Raw genomic sequence first — 19,490 nt, forward strand, 5'->3', positions numbered from 1 at the left:
TATGCCTGTCTTCATCTTCTGTTAACATTCTTGAGATGAAACCTTGTAGCTGGTGGTGTTTGCCCTTAGCACAGGCTTATGACTGACTTCCACAGAACCATATGGCTGCATTTAACATAAATCCAAGCCAGCACAGAAACTACGTTATGCTGTGAATTTGTCTTACTTTATTTTCTGGGCAGAATTGCAATAAAAAAATTGCTTAGGAAGAGATAAAAGTGAATTTCCACTTCCTCGGAGACAGTATTAATACTATCATAATCCCAGAAAAAGCTCCAAGATCACAACAGATGAAATGATGATCAAAGTTCAGGGGAAAGAAAGAAAGAGAAGAGAGCTATTATGAATATGCAGAAACAGAGGAAACATCTGTGGGAACTGGAGATAAGCCTCTTCTATCAGTTTACTCAAATGTTTCAGAAAAACACTTTACATATGGTAACACTTGCCTGAATTTGGATGGGTTTACACTGAGGACCCTCCTTCTTTACAAACTGAACACTGAATGGCAAGAAAGAATTAAAGTACTACTAGGGCTGCAAGTGTCTTCCTTACTGCTTGTGTGTTCTTTCACATCTCACCCCTGGTAGGCTACCACTCCACTGCTGGCTGCTGCTGGAGAAAGACTGGAGAAATCCACCATGGCAACCTGCAGCTGAAGCTTCAAAGAGCATTTCAGTACCCCAACTTGCTGTGAAAGCCACCAGGACATGGTGGCCTGAAGGACTGAATACTGACAAAAAGCCCCAAGCTTCCTCTCTTTTGGTGTGCAAGAGGAAATTTTCCTCTGCATTGCCCCTACCTTCTTGGCAGTGCAAGAAAGAATATTACAGTGTTATATAATATGTATTATATATATATTCATTTTATATAATATTAAACTGTTACAGCCTGTACAGGGTATCTGTAAGCATTCTATTATTTGTTCCTCCAAATTCAGACTTGAGCTGCTACCTTTCTCCCTCTCTGCTATGCTGCACTCTGTGAAGATAACAAGGGGAACAAACAATGCTAAGCCACCCTTTGCCGCAGAGAGTAGGAGACTGATCCAAAGAAAAGGGGCAAACAAAGAAAGCTGGCACAACTTTAGTTACTCATACTGTTCATTGTAGGATTGTCCCATTACCTCCCTCCCAGACAAAAGTGAAACTAGACCTATGTGTTGCTGAAAAGTATCAGGAGGCTCTGTCCTCCTTACAGGCTTCCTCAGGGTCGCTCAGAGGACTAGTACTTACACACACTTGCATCTAGGTTACAGCAAGTTACTTGGCTCTTTATATTGTTGGTGATGTTCAGTTCTGAAGGAGGCAGCAGTTGGAGTGAACATGAGAGCCCCTTACTGCACTTTTTGATACTGACAGTGTCCATGCTATTGCAGTTCTCTCTCCAAAGGAAGAGAGGGTAGAGAAAAGCATCTGAATTTTGCAGTGAGGACCTGAAATGCTCATGTGAGCAGTAAGAATTTATAATACAATTCCTTATCTTGTTCTCTGTTCTTCTGGAATCCTATCCCTTACCAAGACAGACAGAGAAAATGTTGTCTCTGAGATGAGGCATTCTAATCTTGGATAGTTCCTGTCCTGAATATTGAGTAAGTTAAGCTTTCCAGGCAGAAAATCAAAGAAAGGTAGGGAACAATCGCTCCTCCTATCTTTTTACTACCCCTGCTGACTTCATAAAGCTGAAAGAGAAAAATTGCTCTAAATGTCTCAAAAGGCATATGGAAGATACTTCAAAAAGAAATGTGGTTTAAGAGAGACTCAAAGCTGCATTATTTACCCAAAGATTAACTCAGAATTCGGAACAAAGGTTGAAATTTTGTCTGTCCCTGAAAGGCCTGACTGAGCTAATGGACATTGAAAAAGAAGATAAAACCAGAGGGAAGTTAAAGAAGCAAAGTATTATTCTGCCAGTGACTGATAGGATCTGATTTTGCCTCAAGCTGCAAGCAGGCTGAAGTTTCCATCATAATGGGTCTGTGAACCTTAGCTCACTTACTGATATCCGTAGCTGTGTTTCTCTTGCAATTCAGAGTCCACGATAACCCATGATGAACTCTGTGCTGCCACTAATATGCTATCAGCAGTCACTCACACAGCCAGACTTGTGTCTCTACAGTGACAACAACGTTATGACCTCTGAGTTACAGCCCCTACCACCAACTTGGCAACTGCGCACAGACATGTAGTGCAACCATCATTCCTGTTCTCCAGTCCACTTTGTTCCTTGGAGAAAACTTGTATGTACTATGCTTGCATAGTCTCTCATATGCAACATGCCAAGATTCATACAACTGAGACCACCATTCAAGGATTCCACAAGACAGATGATTACTCCTTGTGCCCAGAAGAGGGTGATGCTCTATCTTTAATGATACTCCTTTCCACACATGCCTTTTTGCAGCTGGACTTCTCTTTGTGCAACCAAGATTATCAGAGGTGTTGAATGTGGGCACTATATGGTCATCCAGGTCCTAGTTTTGCCATGACATTTGGTATTGTTTCCTCACCTGTTTAAATGTGACGAAGTATCTTCAGATTCTGTTAAAATTTCTTTCTGATTCAACTCAAGCTGCACTTGTTGCGATGGCAAGCTCAACTGCAGCCATGCTACTGTAGAAAGGAGTTAGCTTTTAATTTTGTAAATTTTTTGTACTTAACTTGCTTAGCTTTATGATGCTGCTGACAATTTTTTTGCTTTTTGTTTAACATGTGGATTTTTTTTAAGCAAGTTGGAAGAAACTTCAGAGATCATATTGAAAGGTTTCCTATCTGCACAGGCCATCACAGATAGAAGATCTTCGATTTGATTATTTCTGGCTTCTGTCACTAGTAGAGCATATGCCAGCAATCAAGTTTTCTCACCATCTTGGATCAGGCCTATAGGTAATGAGGTGCATGCAATTCAACAGGATTTCACAAGTAGTCGCAAGCAGTGAAGGACAAGGAATAATCTCGGTTTTCATCCTAGGTATTCACCCTCTAGTCCTCTAGCATTTTATCTAAGTCTTACCTTGCCTATCAACCACTCTCAGTTTCTCCTTCTGGACTACTCCATCTACCCATTTGGACACCCACTCCTAACCCTTCTGTGTCCAGTGTTTTTCAGTTTTCTCCTCTCCATTCTGCACTCCTGGTTTCTTCCACTCTTAAATTTAATTCAGTGTGCTGTTATAACAACCCGACATCTTTTAAACTCAGCTCTCCTGACCTTTTCCCCCAATAGATGACAAAAATCCCCAACCAACCTCCTTGCACAGAATTTCTACTTCAATACAACAGGAAGCTTTCTAACCCCATCCCTGCAAAAATATGAGATTTTCAGAAAATGAGGAGACACTATAGAAATACAAAATGCTAGCAAGCTTTATCTCTAAGAAATATTAATACAATCATTTGCTGATTGTGAATCTTACATATTTTCAGATTTTGACATCTAGATAACTTGGAGATAGGACTATCAGGCTAGTAAAAGGAAAACAGACTTCTTCAAACTAAGCTGATTCATCAGTAGGTATACTAATAAATGTTCATACATTAGAGAAAAGAATAAAGCCAACAATACATACTATTAAAATACTTAGAGATTCCCAGCTGTCTTATGATAATTAATGCACTGTGAACAAATCTCTCAAAGCTATAAACAACTATTCTTTAGGTCTAGGCCTATGAATTGTTGGAATTTCTATGCAAAATGTCTATTTCTATTATCATTCTTAACACTAAAATTGTCAAATTCATGAGATTAATATTCTCTCTGTAAGCCATACAAACTAAGAAATAGTATAACATAATGTAACACATGCATGTCATGAAAGCAAAGAAACAAATATATAACGATTCTAGCTGTGCCACAGTATGTTGGTGAGGTTGATAAACTGAATCCTCATGCTGATAGCATGTTGTAGTCTCAAATCTATTATGCTTTGGAACTGATGTGTTATTATCTCTGGACAACTTTCACACCAGGAGATGATCCCTGCTAGCATAATTTGAAAAATGAAGGGATTACAAATAACATACATTTCATTGTATTGTTACCTGAATTAGTATCAACTAACAGGAATTTCATATAATATAGACCACTTGCCAAAATACTTGCATTTGGTAGTCCCACTACAAACATACAAAGCATAAACCAGACATGGTTCTATTAACTCTACTTCAGCAATTATGCATCTGAATCAGTATTGTATGGTAATTGGTCTATGGGGAACAATAATATTTGGTTTTGTTCTTTTTTAATTCAGTATGCTTACGTTTTTACTTTAAAGAAAATATATTAGGGTCTTCTGGCAAATATCTGCAATATCTTTGAGTTTGCTGGTAATGATTAACTAACTGAATTTAATACAGCATTCTCTTCCTGCTGTTGATTTTAATTTGTGGCTAAGTGAAAGTTTAAGAGTTCTTGGAATAAGAAGCAGATCAATGCACAGTGTCAATATATTTTACAGATTAATTAGTTATTTACAGGCAGATGCAGATCTCATTTAATCAAACACCACCTTATCCCTTTTTATAATGTTAAGAGTTACCATTAGCAAAACACAATTTGGACGGATCTGATTTTTACCATAGTATAATAAAAAAAAGTGCAAATTTATGATTAAGGGTTCTTTATTAAAATTTAGCATACTGTGCTGATTAACAGGCTGGAACTCATTAGAAATGGTACTTGTTGTCAGAGGTTTTTTTGTGAGTGTCTATCAGAAACAAATTATACTGATTTGGCATATGAATGCCAAAAACAATTTCAAAAATTAGACATAATATTATTGACAAAGTTAAGTAGATACGGAACAGGTCTAAGATATGAACTTTATTCAAACAAATGGAAATACTAATTTTTATGGAATTCTCTACTTACAATTATATATTTATCAGCAGTTGTGATTTCAAACTATCTGGTAAAATATTACAGATTAGGTATATAATTCTTCTTAACTTCTTCGATTGGTCATTCCTTATGCTGTACTATTATGTCATAGTATTTCTAAACCAAACATTTTCTAAGTAGTAAACATATTACAAACTAGGATCAGACCTGGCAAACACACAATTATGCAGATAGTTTGCAACAGCTGCAGAATCAGGCCACAGAGAATTAATACGATCTCAACTGCACTCTTACTGTCTTAAGTGAACACAAACAAGATTTGGCAGTCAAAAGTTTACCATTTCATGTCTACCATGAATCAGTATGACAGGATTTTTAAAAAAATCAAACATAAAGATGAGGAATTCTGTCCCAGATGTTTTTTACTATTGCAATATATTTTTTTTTTAAATCACATTTTGTCTTCTGTGTCAACAGTTAGCATCATGCAAACACTTAGAGTCACATACCCATAACTGCTATCGTGATATGTTGGAGAAAACACATCCATCTCTATAAGGTTGTCATGACCATTTGCAAGGACTGCTTGATTTCCTAATTCTCTACACACAAAGATACAAAAAGATGTAATTAGAGGTGCAGTTTCAAATTAAAGAATGGGATGATCCCACAAAAAAGAATTTACTAATTCTGTTGCTTAACTTTCATTTTCCACGGATGTGCAAAACTGAATGTGGGATTTATCTGCCATCCATGCTGTCCTCTGAACTACAGGCTGGATAGCAACCTGAAGACACAGTGTTATAAGACTACCATTAGGTGGTCATTACCCTTTGGTGATCCCTTATTTTTTTGCAAGCCCTTGAATAAAATTCCTGGCTGCTGCCTGTGGCAAGACAGGCTTAAGGACTGAACAGTGCATAGTGGGGGATGTTGTTTACTTGATGAGGCTGGACCACAGATGAAGTAATAAAAGTGAATTGAGACGATTAAAGACAGGCTTTTGCTGGCTATCTGGCACAGCCAGCCAGCCAGCCAACATGCAGAGGGCTGGCTACCAGAGTGAGTGGAGATCTCATGTTCTGCAGACAACATGCACAGTAACAGGGGAGGGAAAGGAGGACCACAAACTCTGACTATCAGGGAATGGTGAGAAAATGAAGGGGTCGCAACCAAGTTAGGCACTGTTATTTTGTTTAGAACTGCATATTCCTTTAGTCCTATCTGAAACAGGGAATGATTCGTATTGGAAAAAATATTTGGGTCCATTCTTACTTCAACAGCTGCATATGTCTGAAGACGGGAATGATAAACTTAATGAATACTGTGCAAATGCTACTGAATTCTGGACTATCAGTGCCTGCCTAAGAGCAGGGGACAAAATACACAGCATGATCAAATTCCAAGCACTCATGGTGACAGCAAGGGATATTTGAGCAGGAAAGATGCCAGAGAGATCAAGCAAAAATCTAAAGTAAGACACTATTGACACCAAAGGAAGCTTATAAGCATATGGGCCGAGTGTTTTAGGATTCAAACAGATGCTTGGTGGGAACCTGACTGTAAGGGAATGTCAAATGAAACTTTTTTATTTGACTTCAGTCTTTGAAAACAGTATTGGTTTTTTTTGACTTAATGAACATGTCTAACGTGTATATACATCATCCCATAATGTCAATCTTTAAAAATGCATTCATGCTGTAAGCAATCTAAGCAGAGTCCTGTTTCCTCAACCTGCAGACCAGCAACATGACATGCCCACAGTGATAAAGTCTTCACAAGAGCAGGACTTAAACTCCATCCCCAGTTTCTGCCTTTATTTTGTACCATGCACCTTCTCAATAGATGTAACATGTCTAATCAAGGCCATGTGTGAAAACCTGGAAGACTTACAGAAGAGAACAATTTTGAATTTGATTAAAGCAGGCAGCATTTTAGTGGGTGGAATGCGTAAAATAGCTGCTTTGAGCACACTTTAACCTCCAGCAAGGCTGCGCTTTCGCGGACAATCAATCAGCCTCTACATAAATTGATTTAAAACTTCCCTGGAAACTACCAACACCCTCTCCACACCTTAATCAATATTGAAGGCACTAGCTTAATTGGCAATCTACCCCAATAAAGACATATGGGTATGTTCATCACACTTGAGGAGCTTCTAAAATCTTCACATTCTAAAATGAAGTTTGAACCAAGCCTGCAGAACAGTTTTGAAGTAACACATTCCAGGAATTGTTTTGTCTGTACCATTTCTGATGTATTCTAGAACTTTAATTAAATCCTTCAAAATGCTGAAACATTTTCCAGTCATGAAGTATTTCTTCAACCAATTCCTTCTTTTTTCTCGGTCAAATTAGTAGATAAGTAACTGAATACAGTAATGTTCCTACACACTCTACTTATAAGTCTAAGTTACTGGTAAAAGACTAAGCAGCATCAGTTTATACTATGAAAAACATGTTAGTTTCTTGGCTAGTTTCTATGAAAAATTCACAGTCCATCATACAAAATGCAGCCTCAAAAAATGAAGTATTTTATATAGCAAATCAAGAAAAAGCAAAGCTCTTCTTTGATTTGCTGACATGTTATCACAGATTCTGAATAAACTTGTATAATATTCTGAAATTTATTCTTTGACTGGAATGTGTAAATTTCCTCTTGCCAAGAAACTGATCTTAGGAATTCAATGCCTAAAATGAAAGAAGTATTTCCCAAGAAATGCAGTAAGCGATGCTACTGTCTTATTTTTATTGACAAATTTATGAATTCAAACATACTTTGCCTTTGAGAATCTCTAACATTCATAATAGACTGTGCATTAGAAAAATTCTGCCCACTCAAATATTTAACTGAGAAAGCATTTAAATAAGTGATTTATGAAGTATTTTTAAAAATCAATAATCCCCTACTAGCATGCAAAGCCAAGAGAATGTAACTAATAATCTTGGTGCTCACAAAATCACAACTAAAACTAGTTGGTGAATAAAAACTTATAGATAATTGATAACAAAAACCCCTACTAATATTTAATTACTAAATCATCATTTATCATATTCAGACACATGACATGTAGTCATATATTTGCATGATTTTGGCTGTCCAGCCAGTACTTCAAAGAACAAAATGGAAAGTTATTCAATATAGTCCTGTTTTTCGGTTTCTTCAAAAGTTTCTACTGTTCTCTAGTGCAGGATTCTACAGCAGATCTATTGCTTCTACAGTAAAAAAGTAAAGACAGTTAAATATCCAACGAAAAGATCTTACTGTCTTGCTTTTTTCTTTAATGTAGATTTTACTGAGCCCCAACAGAGGGAAGACAATTTCTGCCACTGCTCAGTAACCTCACTGTCATTTAAACATGGCATCAAAGATGAGAGAAGTGCTCACATAATCCAAGTTACAGTTTCAGGGCCTCATAGAATTTCAAGCATAAGTCTTTTTATATTTAAAAAAAACATAAACTGGAATTTCTGTTGGACATCATTATCTGTTACCTCACAGTTCATTCATTTAACCAGTAACAGCAATGTGTTACACAAAGCTATTAACTCTTAATAATACTTTACACAGAGCCAAACTGCATTCTCTTCTATTAAATACACAACTGAATCTAATATTACAAAATAAGTATTTCAATGTCACTTACATTAGTACTGCAGAACGGTAGGGACTAAAACCTCCCTCAGGCTTTGCAAATACATCCCTCTCATCTACATGCACATACACAAACTCAGCCTATTCTCTACCCATCTATACACATCAGCAAGTTGTCTGCAATTTCCATGCCACCCATCACCAGTATGCACCTGTAGAGCTAGAAAGATATCTGTGTATATGCTGACATTCACCTTCTGTACCTCTAAATGTCTGTCATCTATGTCAGATTAAAAAAATAGCTGACTATGAGCATAAGCTAAAATATTGCCAAAGAGGAAATAAACTTTCTTTTAGGCTGAGAAAGACACCTATCACAAAGTTGTTAATATAGTTGAAACTGAGCCTAAAAATAACACTCGGTAGGGAATCTTAACCAAAAAGGGAAAAAAATCAATGTCAAATAAGATGGGTTCCTCGCCTTCAGAGTTCCAACCAAGTGAGACTATTAAAAAAACTACAGTAGGGCTCTGTCATTTTTTTATGTGATATTTTCACATTTCAGCTCATTCACAAGTGTTCAGAATTTGAATGCTCAAATACCCTTAGCTTTTCATGAGGAACATTTAAATGATTAAAAGACTTTACTTGGCAAAAAATATTTACTCCAGGCTGGAAGAGGCATTCCCATTCAAGTCCTATGTCCTTATGAACACAATAAAAACATATATGGCAATAGAAACAAACATCAAAGACCTTACCCATGTACTTACAATTAACTAGTATCTGGAAAACATCAAGCACCTTACTCCCACTAGAAACTTATTTGTTCTACAAGAAAATTGCTCCTTAATGCACTAAATTGTCTGAGTATGATGATGAAATCCCTTCAGTGCAATGCTATTCCACAGCACCTCCACAGCACCTTCTCATAAGCAATACAGAAGGGTCCAAGAAAACTAAGAAAAGGAACAGCCATTCCCAAGAGCCTGACACGAGTTGTCTGAAATATCTATGGGGACAAAACTACCTAATAGAGAATCTTCAGATCATGTATATTTTAAATTAGCAAAAATCATCTTTACTTTGCTATAAAACATAACTTAAAGGAATTCAGAGAATGAACTGTAGGGATTTCATAAACATTTTCAAGAATTACTGTCAACTTCAATATAGTAATAAATGCTCAGTTTGATGACTAAATTGGAATATTATGACTTTCGTTAATAAAAAATTAGTGCTGACTGAGTGTTACATGAGTACTAATTAATCACTGTAGGTAAATTCAGATCTGTGCCAGTAAGCCTTATAACAGACCATTCTCCATCATACATCATTCTGCATCTACAGAAGCTAGTGTCACCCTTCATATTAGCTGCTTCTTTCCTACAGCCAGTTATCAGGAATGAGGACTAATTTATCATTACACCAAAACTGAGTTCTTTTGACCCACCAAATCCTACACACCTTTAAGAGAACACCAAGCCTCACACAAGTATTTCTTTAAGGGTACCAAGTACAAGAGCTAAAAAGTATTACTGAAAGTTTCTTGATACTTGATCTGTAAGACAGTATATATTTGACACATAACATATCTGGCATGCAAGGCAAGAAATACCTTCCCACAGTCAAAAGCCTACAGCTTATGAACAGGAAGGAAAATGCTTGTCTGGAAAAATTATTATACTGAGTGCAATTACTCTGAAACATGCTTTTCAAGGGAGAAAAGTGTCACTGTGAATTTTAGAGAGAGGACACACTTTTTAGTACTGAAAAGTCTTCAGGTTTGTTTGCTGGATGAGGTGATGTACCAGCTGCTGGTCATCTTTAACAGTTAACTGTTTTCTTTAGAAGTGCCACAGTCTGTAGTAGTACCTAAGTAATTACCTGCTTTCCAGTGGTGCATTACTGCCAAGGACCCAGCTGTCCTGCAGCTGGACTGACTCAGGTGTGGTTTGCAGCTCGGCGGGCAAAGCAGCCGGCGGGGCCGGACTCTGATTCCTCCTATTTGTCAGTGAGTTTCTGTTAAGTGAGGTGATGGATGGGTGATGCTGTGCTGAATGTTGCTTGTGAGAAGGTGGCAAAGGCTGCAGGGTCGACTGGCCTTGGTTACTTGGAGGTTGCTCTAAGAAGAAAGAAAATTAAAGTTTGTAATACAACATCTTAGATTTGCTACAACCAAAGCAGTATGACAAATTCAATATAATCCTATCATCTAATATATTTGCATATTACTCTATTAGCAGACATTCAGTGACGTTCTCTAAGAGCACGTTTACCCTTGATACACCAAGTTCTAATTAATATACAACAGATGGTAAAATTGCTTTTTGTTTTAATTTGTTTCAGGTTTTTTTTTTAAATCTGGTTTTATTAACACCTACAGAAAATAGCATCTGACAGATCCCCTAATGTGCCTTTAGACTTCAGCTTTTTTTAACAAACCAACCCTGAAATTAAATGGGTAATTTCAGTAGAACACAAAGGTTTTCAAAATGCATATAATCCCTATAATTATTTAATGGAGTTTTTTAAGCTTTATTTAACTGCAATAAATTATTACAAGCTAGTTGCTAAACAGCAGTAGACTACTCTAGTTTAGTGCATTTCAAATAAGGCAGATCTGCACTATGATCTGCTAATAGATGCTAAGTATTCTTTAGCAGAAGGTCACTCTGTGAAGCAGATGTTGCTTCATGGATATTTAACAGACTGAATCACATCTGATTACAACGTCAGAAGACTCATATACTTAATGACCGTCACATCCATTAGAACACACACAGAACAGATTTTCCAATTTCACACTACGCAATATAACTACAGTTTGAAGGAAGACACAGGTGATAAGAGAGTTAGGCCATCAAAACAAAAGGAAGTATTTCTTGATTTCACCAAAACACAGCCATACAGCTTAAAATCAGCACCTCAAAACAGCAAAACCCACAGTCAAATACCTCTATCAATGTTAGGTTCTAACAATCTGTTCTGTAAAATCAGTGGCAAATAAGTCATAAACTGAAGATAAACTTTGCCATACAACACAATGCACACAAAATTAAAGAAACCTCAGGACACTTAACTTATCATGGCTGCTGATACTTAAAAATGTAACACTTAAAAATATGTATTCAAATTGAAAACTATTTCCTAAACTAATGTAGCAGAACATACTCAATAATACAAATGCAAGTGTTAAGCAGAGCAGAAGATACAGGGCCTGCACTCTGCTCACAGTATAAATGCTTTCAGGTAGTTTAGCAGAACAATACAAATGCAAGTGTTAAGCAGAGCAGAAGATACAGGGCCTGCACTCTGCTCACAGTATAAATGCTTTCAGGTAGTTTAAAATTAGTTGTTTGATTTTCATATGCAATTCCCTATTTGGAAGTGGTTATAACTGCAGATTGTTTCAAACTCAATAATAATACCTTGGTCCAGAGAATACAGGAAAACTAGTTCTGTTGAAACAGATGTTTCCAATAACTTACAGCAGAAGATACAGGGCCTGCACTCTGCTCACAGTATAAATGCTTTCAGGTAGTTTAAAATTAGTTGTTTGATTTTCATATGCAATTCCCTATTTGGAAGTGGTTATAACTGCAGATTGTTTCAAACTCAATAATAATACCTTGGTCCAGAGAATACAGGAAAACTAGTTCTGTTGAAACAGATGTTTCCAATAACTTACAGGTGATTACTATAAAACCAACTTAACTGTGAGTAATTTCCCAGGTTGTGAACATAAGACAATTTGAGAATGTTAAGGAATAGACATGCTAAGCTTAAACAGAAAAAGTAGACTTTGAAATAAATTCCTTCCTGAGAAACCCTTTCTCCTTTCCAGTGATCTTGTGTGGTCAACATGTGTCTTGCCACAAACAGCACAAATGCTGAATCTCTCGTAAAAATAATGACAGCATTTACATTGCCAATAAAGTTTTCAACACCAAACCCCTATATATTAATGGAAAATTACGTTCCAGGTAGGATACAGCTGATCACCTTTGTCTTCACCAACACTGACACAAAGGGTGTCACTGTATGTGGTTACAATCACTACCAAGGGCTTTAAGCCACATTTCAACAAGCCAGCTAAAGGAAAGTTAATAGACCATCAAAGCAAAGAATTTTTCCTGTGTCTACTTACAATTTTTTCTGATTTAGATTACAAGCTATTTATTAGCTGGCACAGAATTAACTGTGGCCTTATATTTTATAATATAAAGGTGCATATGTGTATATATATATATATATGCACATGTGTCTGTGTAAATATTTATACATGTGTATATGTAAATATGCATGTATAAATTATTAATTACACAACAGAAAAATTACAAGTGGAATTAAATAATGCACATTAATTTCTTTTTAATCAGATAAATTAATTACTCAAAATTGTTCTAAGGATCTGACTTTTCATCGTTATTCCCTTTTTGAATCTCCTATCTGTCTAGCCGTGTTGGACAGTGTTGCCATGTTCAGGGCAAAACCTTCCTCCTCTGCAGCTCCTACTGGCTGAAATCTTATTCTTACATCTTTCTTGTTCATTAATTTCTCTTCTCATTTAAAATCTCAGCTGAAACTCAATCTTTTAGTCTATCATTTTTAGTACTAAAGATCTTGCACCATGCTCTGCTAAAGACAATGAAGAGGATTAATTGACATTGTTCTCTTGCACAAAAGAGGGTCTAAGTAAGGGGGCTATGTCAGGCCTGCAGGCTCATCTCAGGTAGACGTCAGACCTTCCCACACGCTCTACTTCCAGTGAGGAAGACTGATAGTGAAGGTTATCTAAAGAATACTTATGCACTCCCTAAATAAATGCATAGATCTAGTAAGTACACCCACAACATGCTGGAAGAGTGAAACTGTATCATTATTCAGACCACAGGCCAGCTACTCAGGCCACTCTTGAAGATTTAGAGTATTCCCTTAAAAATGAACTATGAACCTACAAGGTCCTCCTGCTCTGTAACACATAAACACTGTTGACACTGAAGATACAGAGGAACATATAAAATAAATTAAGAGTTGCAGGATGAGTTTGTAACCATAAGGTGCAGGCTGGGAGGGAGCTAGACCATAGCATGTGAAATTTGGCAAAGATTACACATCCTCAAAGCCCACTGTCTCTCTCCGTAGGATGCTGACAGGTGACATTTTCTAGTGTCTGAGGGTGGCTTCAATTGGCAGGAGATCTACAGCTTCTACAGAATCAAAAATGCCTGAAAAATCTGGAATGATTTATTTCTTTTCTAATTGTGCAAGAGCTACAGGTAGAATTGCACTTAACAAGGTTAGATTTTCCATAAATCAATAGAGATAAAATCTATATTCCTTTAAATGTCCTCAGTCCCACACTGTCATTCTGAATGAGAGATCACCGAGGACTGCTCTTTCGATCTTTTCTTCAACCTCAATCCACAGTTGTTATGATTGCCATGCAATTTCTAACATAATCTTCAATGCTGCACCCCTGATTTGTGAGGAAGAGGTAATACCACAACGGCCATGTTTTGAATGCTGTTCTTGAGCTGGAGCCAGATTCCCTTTTTTTACCCCTCTTTTAAGGAGTTAATAGCTAAAGAACAGCTTTCAGTATTACTGTGACATTCACACAAAACTTGCTGTCTTATGGAGTAACAGTGTCTGAACATCCCTGAGACACTGAGAATAATGGGAGTGTTGTGACATAGGTACATACTTCATGAGCTCTGCTGCACTAGACACTACTCCTGGTAAGAATACTTCTGCATGTACCACAATGTCCAGTATCAAAACCCTGTAACTCCTTCTTCTTCTCTATCAACCAGCTGGTCAGAAAATGGGAATCACAGAGGGAAACAGTTCTTCCCTTGGTTACTGCGAAGATTGGCAGCCCTGGGACTTGGCCAGGGCTCTCACAACAAAACACTTATTAGAAGAAAGAGCATTCAAATCTGATGAAGTGCAATAGTGTTGAAATACTTTAAAACTATTGGAGAAAGGTACAGTTGTTCTGCTTTAAATTGGATTTTAAATGCTATCTTAATTGATTTAATCTAAATGGGAAAGTCTAGTTTACACTAAAAATAAGCACGTATTGGTACAGGTGGGCTTATGTCTAAAACTGTTAAGTTTTAATTAAAACTCTCTTCTTCAGTCTAGACCTTAATGACTGTAGAGGAATCCCATTCATCTTAAAGAGAAGATCTCTGCAGCAAGAAGCAAATGTAAACTGGCCCAGCAACAAGCCTGTGCATTCAAGTTCTTCAGGCGCTACAAACAAACCCTACATTTTTGAGGCATTTGCTGCACAAGTCAGCATCAGATAATTCTGCACGAGAACATATGTGCAGAACTCAGAAAAGTCACAAGAAATCGGATAGAAAGCTGTCTTACTACAGTTACGTGATTTTTTTCAAAACATATTGAAATTGTTATTTACCCTAGGGAACCACAGTGAAGCAAAGCAGCCATTTCAATTGCAGAGGTAAATTATATGCACTCTGTAGCCTTTCACAAAACCTTTTTCTCTTTTATTTTTTGAAAAGTAATTTACATGTAATTAATTTTATCATGTAATTGTTGCATAATTTGAACAGCATATGAAAGAATACAGAAAAAATGCATATGTGAAAGTAAAAAGGAGAAACATTTATGATAACTACCACGATGTGGGGGAAAGGGGTTAATTCAGAAGAAAAGCAGACCAAGTATCCACGAAAAAGAGTAATTTGTTTCACACTTTGTGTGATAGCCTTTCTATAACAGGCATCAGTGAGACCTGTCAGCTAGCTACTCATCTAGGACAAAGAGGTGATTTCCATTTGATAAGGATTAGGCTTTTTAACAGTGTATAATTAATGTGAACTTTGAGTTTCCATGACAAACACAAAAGCGAAGTGTTCCATTATGGTATAAACATTTCAAATTTGAGCAAAATGTAATTCAATATCTATGTCTCTGAGAGTCTTAACTCTTTCTAGTCAGGCTACTTCTTTTTTCCTTCTCTCTTTAGAAGTGTCTCTGCCATGGTAAAGGATATATCCATAATATATACCAGAAGTAAGCAGCTGGAGTAGGCTGAGTGTTTCAGAATACTGGTAACAAAAACGAAAACCTTCCATTTCCAGGTCACTGGTCCCTGGTTTGCTAGACCTTGACTGCTAGCAGTCAAAAGTAATTTCCATAAGAACTGGTTTGATTTCCTCAATAAAACACTTTGATGGACTTGAAATTTTACCTAATTGACACATGGTCATATCTCCAAAAGTACTGTAAGCAGAAGTGGGATTTACATTGGAAATCCCTGCAAACTGACAAGAGTGGGTAATATGGCTAAATTATTCCTTGAGCTCTCAAGAGAGTTCTTTTTTGAAAGTGCCTGCTTGTGTAGGGGTAAGACAGGCTACCTGTACCACTATGGCCAGGGCTGCAGCGATGCTGTGGGCAAGAAAAAGCAATCACTCCAGAAGTCTCTGGTCTGGGAGCATCTTTCATCAGAAACTGTATTAAATTAATAAAAACATAAAGAAGGTTATGTGTTAGGTAAAAAAATTGCACAATTAAGTGTTCATGTGTAACTAGGCTTATCTGTCTTTTGAATGAGCCACTGCTTCAGATCAGTTTTTTTCTGCCAAGGTATGAGAGACTCAAGTTTCCTTTCTGATTATTTACTACAAGCTATGGTGGTAATCCAAGATAATTTGCTGTAAATGCTTACTCTGTGGTTAATCCCAAGTATTTGCTTAATCTTATCCACGTCCAAATTGGCTCTGCTTTGCCCACTGCTTTAAGGATCCAAACCACACATTCAACCCAAGGAATGAGGTGACACACCGCCAAGCCCCACATAAGAGTCCTTTCACTCTGATTTGTTGTCAGCTTGCACCATCCTTTTCTGCTTGCTTTAAAATTAATGGACATACAGACGGAAATAGAATTAACCCGCAGCCACTGCTGCTGACTTCCTCCTGAAGCTCTCTGTGCTTCTGTGCTAGGAACATGGTGACAAGAATGAGGAGAAGTGACAGGACACTTTGATCAAAATATGCATCTTGTGTGTGTGTGTGTATCCTATTATAATATAAAATGGGCAAAAGTCATACAAGTAGCTTGATCAAAGAGGGCCAATGTTTGTCTCCTCATCAGCACACTGCCTGTAGGGTCTGACAACCTGTCAAGCTACCCAGGAGTGAGAAACCACCAGTGAATTTAATGCAGGATATGCTCTGAAAGATTGCATTGCTTTGGTTATGCATCCTAAACTTGGGAGAAATTATGAAGAAAACCCGAATTTTGTTATTCACTTTACACGCTTTCCTTTAAATTTCAACATTATTTTACTTTTTAAAGAGAAATAAAAACTTCTGCTCTGAAAGGGAAGAAAGATTTGTTTTGTGGAGAAACTCAAAATCATCCTATGGTTCACATGTGGTAAGCGTCTGTCTATGAGAAGATGACGAGATGAGAGAAGTAGCTGGGGCTCCCAGGAGGGCAATAGGATAGTCCCTAACATGGAACATTGGTATTTTAAACCACAGAGTACATGTTGATAATTTCCTGTACCCTATAAGGACGTTCTCTGCCAGTTAAATATACACAGGAAGACAAAGAAACAAGTCATGCTCAAAAAACGCAAGCTTTAGGAACTGAAGAAAAAATACTTTTACCAATGTGTCTTTCAGATGTGCTATCTACCGGAGTGTTATACTTCAGGTAAACATACACTTTTAACTTTGTCTTTCTATCTTTGTCTTTCTAGACATCTGGATCTGGTGCTAGGTGATATGGTTTAGGGGTTACAGTGGTAGTGCTAGCTTGATGGTTGGCCTTGATGATCTTAAAGGTCTCTTCAAACCTTGATGATTCTATGATTCTATTTCACATCCATTTAGGATAGTACTCCCCCTCAACAACTTCATACTGATAATACCTGAGCGTTCTGAGCTCTGTTTTATAATTCGGTTTTCCATAATGTTTTAGAAATCTTACTGCAGAAATAAAACCCATCAGTTACTAATCTATTCACAAGAACTTGTAAAGTATATGAACTGAGCTTTAAACTTAAAGACAGAATTTTTTTTGTCCCTGATATTTTTCGAATAAACAACCTAAAAAGATATACCCTATATGATATGTGACCCTGTGAAGATAGAGAAAATAACTTTCTATTTTATGGCATTTACTCTGAAAATCTGATTAAGATAGATGTCTCTAGTTTGTAATTCTTCAACATCATGTTGTCATAGCTCCCATCAGCAAGATGCTTTAAAGCCTTTCGATTAATATTGCATGCCAGAACTGAAATTACATCCTTTGTCGTTTAGTTCTTAATGGTGCAAGTGATATCTATCAAGTAGTGTTTTATGAAGCATGTGTGATTTTTATTACAGGCTGTTTTCACAAATCTTCTTCAGGTTTCATAAAGACTGTTCATGGTTCACAACAAATATGCCTTGCATTTAAAATTACGTCAATTGTCAAATGGAAAATAAAACTTGGATATTTCAGTGAGGTTTATCAATGAATGAAAACTCTTCCTTCATTTAAATCTGTTTATAATCATCTTAATTTGCAAAGCAAAAATATGACTCTAAGCCCCTCAACTCTGCATTAGAACTCTGCAGTAAAAAAAACCCCAAACAACAACAAAAAAATGTAAGAATGTACTATTCCACAAGCAACAGGTTATGTTTGATAGATCTTTTAAGTGCCCCAATCTTAAAAATGAAGGTGGCATATAGGTAAATCACAAAGTGCAACACTTCCCTGTAATCCAAGTACAACAAAGATTTTCATTAGCAGCATTCATCTTTTTAAAACAATATGCATATAGTTTAAACTTCTTCAGTTCTCTGGAAACCAGATAGTTAGGGGTAGCTGAGAAGGAATTTTAAGGTCGGCTACTTTTGGTCAACCTGCCATTTAAACAAAAATGTGCCGTCAATAAAAGTTAAGTCTTAGAGAACACATCAACAGAACATATTTTACAAATATTTTTTTGTTGAGACACATAAAAGAGCTTTCTCTTGATACCTAACAGAGTAAGGCAAATACACTGTGGGAAGAAATACTGCCCATTGAGAAGAAAGCAGGCATTTCTTCCACAGATGGTGGTGAAAGGAAAAATCGCAGGATTTTCTTCTGAAAGGTTTATTAAATGTTGTTTCCACTCTCTGTTGTTCACTGTGGGAACTGAACCAGCTCACTCTTAAAGCATTTTTTCCATTAGCTGGAATCGATTCTCGAAGCATTCCAACATAAACACCTCCAGCTTGCAACCACTCCATTAACCCCTTCAATACATACGTAACATATGGCCAATATTACGACAGGCAAAATCTGTTTAATTTAAATTCTATATAGCGATAATGTCTTCCTGCCCAGTACTATGTAAGGGACCAGCTAACACAAAGTGGTTACAAAATCATATCGGGTGAAAGAGCTCAGGTTGGAAGAACAGATTCACCTGGATCAAGGAAAAGCAATGATGATGCTGCCATCCATAAGGCAGATACTTTAAGTAAGAAAGTAAACTGAACTTCGCTGGTTTTCAATTGAGCTGTAGAAGCTTAATCACCTTATGAAACCTGAAACTAAGATAAATATTTCAGCTTCAGTGAAAAAAAGCTACAGTGAAATTAGTTCGGCAAACAACCTTTCTAATAGTGTCCTATTTATGTCCAGAGGGATTTGAGAAGAAATATGAAAAAACAAAAATACAGAAACAGTGCTAAATTATATTGAAATTTAACATTCTGGGGTAACATACTTATAATTTTGCTTTACATGAAAAAGAAATAAAAAAGATAACATAAAACACATGATGGCAACTATGCACACAGAAAGAACTAGAAGCAATAGTGTATTACCATCGTGCTGTTGTGTTATGTGAATGCCATCTCCTTCCACCCCAGCCTAACCCACATGGTCGTTAGCAGGGACATTAAGAGACATTATTTCTATTTTCTTTTTAGGACCTGAGGTTTGTGAAACCAAACAAAATCCACCACTGGTAAAATGCCATTGACTTACTTCCAACAATTTACCTGGAGATCAAACTCGGA

At 36.8% G+C, this 19,490-nt stretch overlaps 1 protein-coding gene across 1 annotated transcript in view; it reads right to left on the reverse strand.

The window, feature by feature from the left end:
• The window catches only part of TENM3 (teneurin transmembrane protein 3), a gene marked incomplete at both ends in the record, with an annotated part of 157,040 nt that overhangs the window by 110,079 nt on the left and 27,471 nt on the right, over nucleotides 1-19,490 (reverse strand). Inside the window, one exon of the mRNA XM_009080076.1 lies at nucleotides 10,321-10,558. Within this exon, the coding sequence (XP_009078324.1) occupies nucleotides 10,321-10,558 (238 nt within the window). The remainder of the gene's footprint in view (nucleotides 1-10,320; nucleotides 10,559-19,490) is intronic.

The sequence above is a fragment of the Acanthisitta chloris genome, unplaced genomic scaffold, assembly GCF_000695815.1.
Source record: "Acanthisitta chloris isolate BGI_N310 unplaced genomic scaffold, ASM69581v1 scaffold5478, whole genome shotgun sequence".
Taxonomy (NCBI): domain Eukaryota; kingdom Metazoa; phylum Chordata; class Aves; order Passeriformes; family Acanthisittidae; genus Acanthisitta; species Acanthisitta chloris.